Below are 9,879 nucleotides of genomic sequence, written 5' to 3' on the forward strand. Positions count from 1 at the left end.
ATTCTATTGGTCCTCCTTTCGTCTCGGTGTTCTCGGTGATGCCGAACTGGCGCAAGTGGCCCGGCAGTGACTGGCCAGGCCTTTGCGGGACTCATACCAGGCGCCGCACAATTGGCACACTATGACCTCGTCATTGGTGTCCATCGCTGTTATAGGCAGGGAGGAGCCAGAGACTGGTGTTAGAAAGTGCCATGTTATACTTAATAATGTCATACATTAAGAACAGAAATATCTATCTTGTATACATGTAATGGTACAACGTTCAATTCCACAAAATAATAGGCCCTAATATGTGACTTCCCGATGACAAACATCTAATAACGGAACACTTAAATATCCACTCAATCGAAAACACCCAGGCTGAGACTTACCCAGGGTGAGGGGGATCCGTCTCCTGCGGTGCCCAGGCAGGCTTGGCCGAGGCCAGGCTCGCTCCCCCTGAGGCGATGGTGTCTTGCCTGCTGTTAGAACGACGACATGGAAGACTGCCGAGGCTTGGCCAAAACGGTCCCTTTACGAGCTACCTTGATATATTATTCCTTGGCGGCCGGTTGTCACTACGTTGGACTCTACCCCAAGAGAGCGACTCCTTCTGGAGATGAGTGTCCCTGAACACCTTGCGGTTTTTTGGGTGAAGAGTAGACGGGTTTGGTTGCTGCATGGAACCGTCCCTGTCCTGAATCAGCTGGTAGAGTAAGTCGATGGGAGCTCCGCTGTTGCCGAGACAGCCACGCCGAGCTGACGGAGGTGGAGTCTGGCGTGACTGGAGAGACCCCGCCGCGTCTCGAAGTATCGTCCCGCCACACCTCAACATAACCGGGGCCGGGGCTGGGACAAGAGAAGAGGTAGGAAGGAGGGAGGAGAGGAGGAAGTGAGAGAGGAAGAAAGAGAGGAAGAGAAGAAGAGGAGGAAGGAGAGATGGAAGTGGTGCAGAGGAAATAGTACAGAGTGGGAGTGTAAATCCAGAGACAGTTCTGAATCTGAGGCAAAACTATGCTTCTAATCAAAAATGGTTCCAACTTGGCTCAGACTATAATTCAGCACACCTTCTCTTTCCTCTTTGTTTCTTACCCTCTTCTTGTGTTTCCCATGAGTCGCGGGTGACTGGAGACTTTGATTCAGGGTTGAAGATGGAACTAGCCTAGGATGTTGTCTTCTTCCATACATAAGATAATTGAGAGGGGGAAATGGAATAGAAAACATATGGTGTATGTCTTAGCAGCTCATGGTGTAGAAAGTAACTGAAACAGCATGCTGCACAGTCAATTCTTCAGACCACTCTGATTTGGTCATAAGTTACCAGTTCCAACTCGAGGGCTGTCAAACTTATTGAATGGCACTCAGACCAGCAACAGCAGCTGAGCCGAGTTCCCTTTCAATAGATGTAACTTAAACAGAGACAGGAGTTAATTTGCTCAGATTGTAATTGATTTGAAAATACAACTCCACAGCTTGGCATCAGACTCAATTTAAGCAAAAAAGAATGCGTAAACTGGTAGTGTAGTTTGTTAGCTAAATGACTGCACTTGCTAGCTAACGTTAGCTTGCTGGCTAGATAGCTAGGTTTTGTTGAAAACTGGATTTTGTCAGAAGAAGAGGATACTTCACAATAAGAACATGATAGGTAGCTAATAACTTAACTAGTTAAACAGACCAGAAACTCACCGAATATACCTATATTGTCTTCCTCTCGAAAAAATTACTCGACAATTTTTAACCCATGTTCCACCATTAGCGCCTGTAAAGAGGTTTACAGCAGTCGTTTCCGGGTCAAAATATGTACTTATACAAATTAAAAGTCCTTGTTTTAAATCCATCGATTGAACATTAAAAAAATAATATTAATGTGGTGTCATTCCACAGAAACACTTTTGTTATACATATTGTAATATCAGAAAGTGTTTGAATTTTAAATTAATACACAAACAAGCTATCTAATTCGATTGACATTTTATTTTAACGACTCTCTGGCGACTTTTATTTTAAAACAAAATCTTTTTAAAACGTATAGGGAAGTTTTTCTTCTGGATTAGCGGCTTTTCACACCATTGCAGTAAACCGCCAACACAAACTCTTTAGTCCTTTCACAAGAAACGTAAAGTATATATTAGATACTCGACAATCACTCCGTGCATATTATGCTTAGTGTAATTTTCAGCTGCAAACATGTCGCTACTTTTGCTTGTGGTGCAAAGTTCAGACAAAAGAAACCGGCTAACAACTAACGTTAGCAGCATTGTGGGTCAAGCCTCCTTGTATTTGTGGCCTCTGTTTTACTAAACTGGTTCTTTGTCCCTTTGAACAGTTTGGTGGGTGTGGGGGTTTGGCACCTTTATTAGCCAATTAGCTAACTAGTTGTAATGTAACTAACTGCATAGCTGGCTAGTAAATTCATGCATACAATACTATTAATTGTTTCATTGTTAATGCATTGAAATGCCTTGTTAACGTTAGTTCCAAACCCAACAATGTAGTAATCAATATCCCGACACTTGAGTGAGAAGTTACTATTTTAATGGCTCAATTATTTGATAACGACCGTTGGAATGGTCAACCGAGTATAAAATGTCTTCATTGGGCAAGGTTTAAGGCTACACTTGTACAACCTTTGTTCTCACGCACAGCCTTGAACAACTGACTTGCATGTGACTAGGCTTGGTATTGGCAAGTTGACCTGCAGCATTGTACAGCTAAGGTAGGTAGTACAGCACTGCAGTAGAATTGAGATCAGTGTAAAAAAAAACTGGAGCTTTGAGTTTTTTACAAAAACGTTTCGCTTATTACTTTGACTGATTTACTTTTCATATGCTTGTTAAAAAGGAGTGAGAGGCTCCTGGACCATAGCCTACTAGATAGACTCCACCCTATTTGCTTTGCCATATTGAGACGAAGTTCCACACTTGATTCACTGTTTATTGACTTAGTTGGGTCGTTTGTCTTTCCCAGTGAGCTGTCATTGTCACCACCATGTCATCTGGAAARGCTAAGATAGGCCAGCCGGCCCCACAGTTCAAAGCCACTGCTGTGGTGGACGGACAGTTCAAAGATATCCAGCTGTCTGACTACATGGGTAAGGACTTTATGATTTTCTCTAAATMACRATTTTATTGGCAGGTCAGTCGTTTACAGGTTACCATCTAACAACGAAGTTGCTGAAACATCAGAATGTTACCATGGTTCCTCCATGGATATCAGTCTGAAAGAAGTTGATTTAAAAAGAGGCAGTAGTCTCTACAAGCCAGAATGTTGTATACAATTATATTTGAGGTTACTTCACTGGTTGTAACGTTACTTGCTGTTGGTACTTTTGGCGGTAGGAGGAGGACTTTTTTTCGGCACCGGTAGGTCCAAATGTAACCGAAAGTAGTTGACCACAGCGCGTTTCCTCGCAATCAGCTAGCAGTGTTTTCCATTAAATCTGGTTCGGTTAGACTCGGCCATATTGTGCAAGTGTTTGTCACGTGTGAATTGCGTCAGTATTGAAATCAAAAATCGGAAGTACAAACAGTTATACAGACCAGTGTACTGAAAGTCGGTTTAATAACACTACTCTGAATATTTTGTCTAAATTTGAGTAGCTGAAGGACAAACCGCACAGACAACAGGTAGAGCAAGTTAAAATTGTATTTTATTCAACATTCTGGCTTGAAATTACCATTTTCACCCATGTCACAGGCTGTATATACCAATTAATTTGTTTTTACAGCCTGATTAATCAGACTAACTACTAAGCTAAGGGTCTTCATTGTCTTTAACAACCATGCAGAACTACTCATGGCGCCAGTTTTAACAAGGCCAGTCAGCCGTGTGTGTGCAGGGTACAGTAAGATAGTTCATATTCTGACTGGCTAGAATGTAACTGTCTTATGTCACCTTCCAGGATGCAAGTACTAGGCTATAGAGTAACATGTACACCACTGGCACCTGGAGCCAAATCAGCTACTCAGTGTTATTGCTGTCCCAAGAGACTAGGCCTACATGTACCCACACACACTTTTGACTCCTCTCCTGCGTGTGTCCCTCCAGGGAAGTACGTGGTGTTCTTTTTCTACCCGCTGGACTTCACTTTCGTGTGCCCCACTGAGATCGTAGCCTTCAGCGACCAGGCCGAGGAGTTCCGAAAGATCGGCTGTGAGGTCATAGGCGCCTCCACAGACTCTCACTTCAGCCACCTGGCCTGGTAAGAACTGGTTTAGACTTTGCGCATTGAGTTTTAGTAATTTCTGTTGATGGGAACTTTAAAAGCATGGAGACATACACTAGGGTTGAATATTCCTGCACCTCGATCAGAACGGTCAAGAGGCTGACCTATTTCAACTGATAACAAATGTATCTGCATTTCTCTGTCAGTGTAAAATGCTTTCCAGTTGTCCACATCTGCCAATTGTAAAAAAATGTAAACAGGCGTTTGAGTACACTCCCATGCTCTGGCTCTGGCTATCTCGTCTCTGCCTGCTGTACTGCCTAGTGGTGATAAGTGCCACAGCTCTTAGAAGAACTAACGGTCACTGGACTCAATCCAACAATGGTTTTAGAATCCTACCTCTATGTAGTTTACATTTGCATGAATTGTTAATTTACTTTGACTATTACTGTGTGAATGTCAGCATTCAGAATTTTTAATTTGACTTTGTTACTATGTGATACTCACTACATCCTTAATGAAGCGTAAACAAGGGCTGTATTTGAGTTTATGTTATGACATTGTGCCCTTTCCCTCTCCCTCCCTATAGGATCAACACCCCCAGGAAGCAGGGTGGTTTGGGACCAATGAACATCCCCCTTGTGGCTGACCTCACCCAGTCTATCTCCAGAGACTACGGAGTGCTGAAGGAGGACCAGGGCATCGCTTACAGGTCAGTTATTTACGACACTGCCGTCAGTAGTGTGTATGTGAAACCTCTGTATACAAAGGTGCTATTTGAAGTTTAGTGTGCACTTGCAAGGTTATTGTTAAATGAATGAGTGTGTGTGCTTAATTTTTCATTTGATTCACTTTCATGTTGGCTGACTTTATGATTTTACTCTTGTATTGGATATTGATTCAAGCATGTAGTCTCAGATGCCCCGTGTGGCCTTCTGACCCTCTCACTGTCTGCTTCCTCTCGCTCTCTCTCAGGGGTCTGTTTGTGATTGACGACAAGGGCATCCTGAGGCAGATCACCATCAACGACCTTCCAGTGGGCCGCTCTGTGGACGAGACCCTACGTCTGGTGCAGGCCTTCCAGCACACAGACAAATACGGAGAGGGTAAGCGATTTAGCAGGTTTTTGCTTCCTAGTTATTTCAAGAGCCAGCACAGGGCTCTACAGTGTGACCACTTACTTGCATATGGGGAAAAATATTTACCTGTGCGACCTGGAATTTTTGATCCCCAAAATGTTTTGACATGGGTGCTCCTTGTAAAAAAAATCTGTTTTAATAAAAAGTATGCGTAAGAGCCCTGCAGCATCTGGATCCAGTCTCATTGCTATGCACACAGGACATTCCAACACTAGTTGTTTTTATTTGGCATGAAGTCATTCAGTTAACAGATCAAGCGATCATTTTTCTTTACAACACCTAATACCATTTCATTAGTCTCTTTTTATATGGGAGCTCACTTTCAAACGTGTGGAATGTGTTTGGAAAACATGGAATTTTTACCATTGGTTAGGAATTGTTTGAATATTCCATGTCAGTGTGACTCATCCTGGGCTTGTCCCTCTCTTCCTGTGATAGTGTGTCCCGCTGGCTGGAAGCCAGGCAGTGACACCATCGTCCCCGACATCCAGAAGAGCAAGGAGTTCTTCTCCAAACAGTGACAACACAACAGAGCCTCAGGCCGTGTCCAAAATGGCACCCTATATAGTGCATATGGACGCCGGTCAAAAGTAGTGCACTTTACAGTGAATGGGGTGCCATTTCCGACCCACGCTCTGTCTCTCCTGAGATGTCCTAGCACTTACCTTCAGATGGGAAGTCCTCCCTTCAGCAARAATCTCTTGGTGTCCAACCCACACTTATACATAAGTTTTAAAGAACTTGTTAGACTCCCACTCTTCTATCTGTATGACAAATAAGCTACTGGTGGAAACAGTTTATTCTAGTCCCATGCACTGAAAGTGTTTTTTTGTTTGTGCTCTTTTCTCATGTTAAAGCATTGAATTTTTGTACCTCACATTGTTAACTACTCAGTCGACTGTCACGGGACATTAATAACAACAAATGGGGAAAATAATGATTTACATGTTGGCTGTGTTTTGTCTGAAAAATAAAACTAAGTGGAGGTTGTTTGTTGTCATGTGTGAAATTTTGTTTTGACCACTAGGTGGAGCGCTATCGCCACTTTGCCAGTTTCTCTCAATCCGTTGACAGATCTGCTTCAACAGTGGTAGGTGGTGATCTAAAAGGTTTTGTAAGATTGTGTAATGTGGAGAATTCCCAGCACAGTCTATCAGTAGGATATCCTGCACCCTAGATTGGATTCCTTGAAGCAGGCTATGTTATAAAAGCACTGTCAGTCATCGGATGACACCTTTTCTATAAAGTTGGGCTCCAAATAAATGCAGAGAACCTACCGCTCTCCGATCCAACCCTACCCTGCTTCCCTAGACCATTGGCTAACTGTTCAGAGGATATGTACTAAGGCCTAGCTCTAGTTTAGATATGTAATATGGATGTCTTCCTTTGGCTGGAGTTGAATTAAGATGACTTTGCTCGAGCTCTGCTGATATCAATGATATGGCCTTCATTTGGTCTATAATAGTCCTACACTTTTCCTGTTTCTAACTTATTGGCAAGGCTATTTGCTGAGTTTACATTAAACTWTGAATGTTCAGAGACCTGTACAAGATTACTCCCACGTAGCCTACTAATGTTTAGTTTCCCTTCTCACATCAGCAAAGAACATCGTTTGCTTTGCTGGAAAATTGACCCGTGTATTTTTATCTCGACATTAGTTTCGCATAAGGTTGTTTTGGGAACTTGAACACTGCGGTGGCTGACTAGGGAAACTCCCCCCGCCTTTAAAAGCTTGCCATTGACAAACTTCTCTTCACACACACAGTATGGTCTAGTAGTAAGGTCTCTCGAAAACGCGCCGCTCTACTGACGGGCAATGTAGGTGGGGGTTCACGGAAATCTTCCCCTTGCTGTGACGTGTAATTCCAAAAAATACCATATTTGGCAATACGTATGTACGTCAGAGGGCAAACAACACAACGCGGGCACGTCTCGTACGTCAAGCCCGTTTCTGTGTTGGTTGATTAAAAACAGAAACCGTTCCTGATGATAATTTACTGGTTAGCGTGGGAAATGTCAATGTAATTATGAATCCATGTAAACAACACACCTACTTCTACACACATGTTAACACTAAAGCTTGTCATGAACACTATAGCTGCAATGTAATATATAGGCCTAGGCTATATCTAGTTCATAGGCCTACAGCGTTCGTTGGTTTGAGAAATGTCAATGTAGTTGTGTAGAAAGGGATACAATGTAAAATAGACGAGGGTAAATTTTAAGATTTTACTTAAATATATACTGTACAAGTAAAAAAAGACAGTGAGGATCAACCTGACTTAAAACAATAACTTATAAATGGAATGCATTTCACAAATGACAGTTCAAATTAATWAAAAWWAAAAAATGTAAACAGGCAAAGCCATAACTAGCGGACACTGTATATAACTTGTTCAGAATGCCCCGAGTGTTATTAGTCTTATTATTGTGCACGCGGTTTCCCATGTCCATCATACCCTGGAAACCAATAAACAATGCAAAAAAAATAACCAACTTTTGAATATTTTCAACATGAAAACACAATGGTAGTTCACTCAATTGCTGTCCCAACAGTGCAGTAAGTTCTGATTGCTTTAACAAAGGAAAACAAATGTATTCCCTATTATTGTCCAGTGTTTATTTTATAGTCCATCGTTTTATAGTTTTCAAAACGACTTGATCTTGGATGTCAACATGAGTTGACAGCCAGAACTGACGTGTGTCATAACTTTCTGTTTGAGTTGAGCTACCTGCTCGCGCAGGACGGAAGCTGTGCTGGAGAGCCCGGCGTTGTCTGTCTTCAGAATCTTGACCTTGTCCTCCAAGCGCGAGATGCGCTCCAGCTTGCGCTTCCGGCACTTGGTGGCTGCCAGGCGGTTCCTTAGCCTCTTGCGCTCGGCCTTGATGCGCTCCTGGTTCTCCATGTCGATTGGGGACATGCCGCAAACTGACTCGTCGTCGCTGCTCTCCATGTCTGGAACGGTCTGGGGCTCCTCTTTCATCCCCGAATATCGCTGTGCGTGTAGGCCTGCTCCGGCTAGCGAGTGTTGGAAGTGGTGGGATGGGTGCGCCGCGGCTTGGTGGTGCTGGTACTGGTGGTGAGGCAGGTAGCTGATGGTGGTGGAGGGGTAGCTGCTGGTTGCAGGTGTGAGGTTAGTGTGAGGGCCACAGCTGTTCAGGGTGGTGTACTCCAGGTGCTCCGGATGCATGGAGGAACCAAACACGGTGGAGGCCACAGTGCACGTGGAGACTCCACCGGTTCCGATGGACACGTTCGGTGGCGGCATCTGGTTCATCTTGTGGAGGTCGTCCAGAGCTTTAACGAACCCGTCCGCGAAGCCCTCTTGTTCCTCTGTGATTCCCCTGCTGTAGAAGTACTGCCCAGGTGTCGGTGTGGTAGTGATGACACCGTTGCTGTTCTGGATGATCAATCGCTCCAGTTCAGGAGAGGCGAGCTTCAGCGAGCCGACTTCTGATGCGACCCCGGTCGGATAGAATTCACTCTCGTTGCGCAGCTGAGCCTTGAGGCTTTGGTTCCGATAGTTCTCGGCGAAGTTCAAGTTCATGTTCTGCTTGAGGAGCTTGTAGTCGTGCAGGGCAGCGCCTGAATGACCATAAGCAGAAAGAAACGAGTCGTCATGATAGAAAGGCTGTTCCATTATTGTGGACATTATTCAAATATTGCTGGAATTCTTCAGTGTAGTAGCTGAATTTATAAGTCCAAAAAAGGGCAAGCCCTCTCGAGTGTCTTTTCAGCAACCAAACGTTTCCGCAGAAGGTATATTATAATCAAGCCCAAAGTTATCAATGTAGAACAGAGCAAAACTTCCAAAATAGTGGAACTGTACTGTACCGAGTCAATAGTCGTCGGGTTTTTTTTCTTGACAGTTGTATTCAAACTGATGTCCGGTGACTAATTATTGGATTCCACACAGTCTTTCGTCCCGTTGATATTTCTTTGCGAACTGGAATGTTAGTTGTTTTCTCGCTGGTTTAAACTCGTGTTCTACCAGTGTTCATGCGATACAGGCAATTTATACACTTTATAGTGCAAGAAACGCACCGATTGGCCAGCCCTTGTTCCACGCCCTGAAACGTCAGATGCTCGATGACGTTGTTGCCAGGAACTGCTGAGATAAACAAGACTTGAGAGAGAGGAAAGTGATAGGCTACGTAAATGATTTTATACATCTATCTGGGTTAAATGGTAGTGTTATTTGCGTCGAACCTCCACTTTCGGATTCATTTTGACTTCATATATTGATGTGGATATAATCTTGAGGGCTATCTTTATAACACCGTTATGAAGGGGGCATTGCCAGTTGGATATAATATTATATTGATACATTTGAGTACTCTACATGTATTGATAGGCTACATGTATTTTGTGCCTATTAGGGTCCATATCAGAAAATATCACTGACACATTTAGCTGATTGAAGATTGCCTTACAATTACATCAGCTTGGGTCATTTACCTAAGAAAACTATAGGTCTTCCTCAGGCTAAGAACACGACTATTTAGCCTATGCAATGTCATTGTATAACTTGTTGAACAGTAGCCAAATTTCCCTTCCCATCGCCTTGTATCCACACAGTGTTCAATAGTGTTCGA

At 43.4% G+C, this 9,879-nt stretch overlaps 2 protein-coding genes across 3 annotated transcripts; one reads left to right on the top strand and one right to left on the bottom strand.

The window, feature by feature from the left end:
* Positions 1 to 1,989: 1,989 nt before the first annotated feature.
* On the top strand, positions 1,990 to 6,273 carry LOC112078257 (peroxiredoxin-1). The gene is made up of 6 exons (XM_024144550.2): positions 1,990 to 2,095; positions 2,947 to 3,070; positions 4,027 to 4,180; positions 4,734 to 4,856; positions 5,120 to 5,250; positions 5,722 to 6,273. Exons 2-6 carry the CDS (start codon positions 2,968 to 2,970, stop codon positions 5,802 to 5,804), a joined length of 594 nt encoding a protein of 197 aa, XP_024000318.1. The 5' UTR covers positions 1,990 to 2,095; positions 2,947 to 2,967; the 3' UTR covers positions 5,805 to 6,273.
* A 1,225-nt stretch (positions 6,274 to 7,498) lies between these two features.
* Positions 7,499 to 9,278, bottom strand: LOC112078258 (transcription factor JunB). Of its 2 annotated transcripts, XM_024144552.2 has the most exons (2): positions 9,119 to 9,274; positions 7,499 to 8,869 (listed from the first exon to the last, which is right to left on the bottom strand). In XM_024144552.2, exon 2 carries the CDS (start codon positions 8,829 to 8,831, stop codon positions 7,932 to 7,934), a length of 900 nt encoding a protein of 299 aa, XP_024000320.1. In that variant the 5' UTR covers positions 8,832 to 8,869; positions 9,119 to 9,274; the 3' UTR covers positions 7,499 to 7,931. The 2 variants fall into 2 exon arrangements, with proteins under 2 accessions (XP_024000320.1, XP_024000319.1); XM_024144551.2 differs by having other exon boundaries at positions 7,499 to 9,278.
* Between the last annotated feature and the right edge of the window lie 601 nt (positions 9,279 to 9,879).

This window comes from Salvelinus sp. IW2-2015, unplaced genomic scaffold (assembly GCF_002910315.2).
Source record: "Salvelinus sp. IW2-2015 unplaced genomic scaffold, ASM291031v2 Un_scaffold5462, whole genome shotgun sequence".
Lineage (NCBI taxonomy): Eukaryota > Metazoa > Chordata > Actinopteri > Salmoniformes > Salmonidae > Salvelinus > Salvelinus sp. IW2-2015.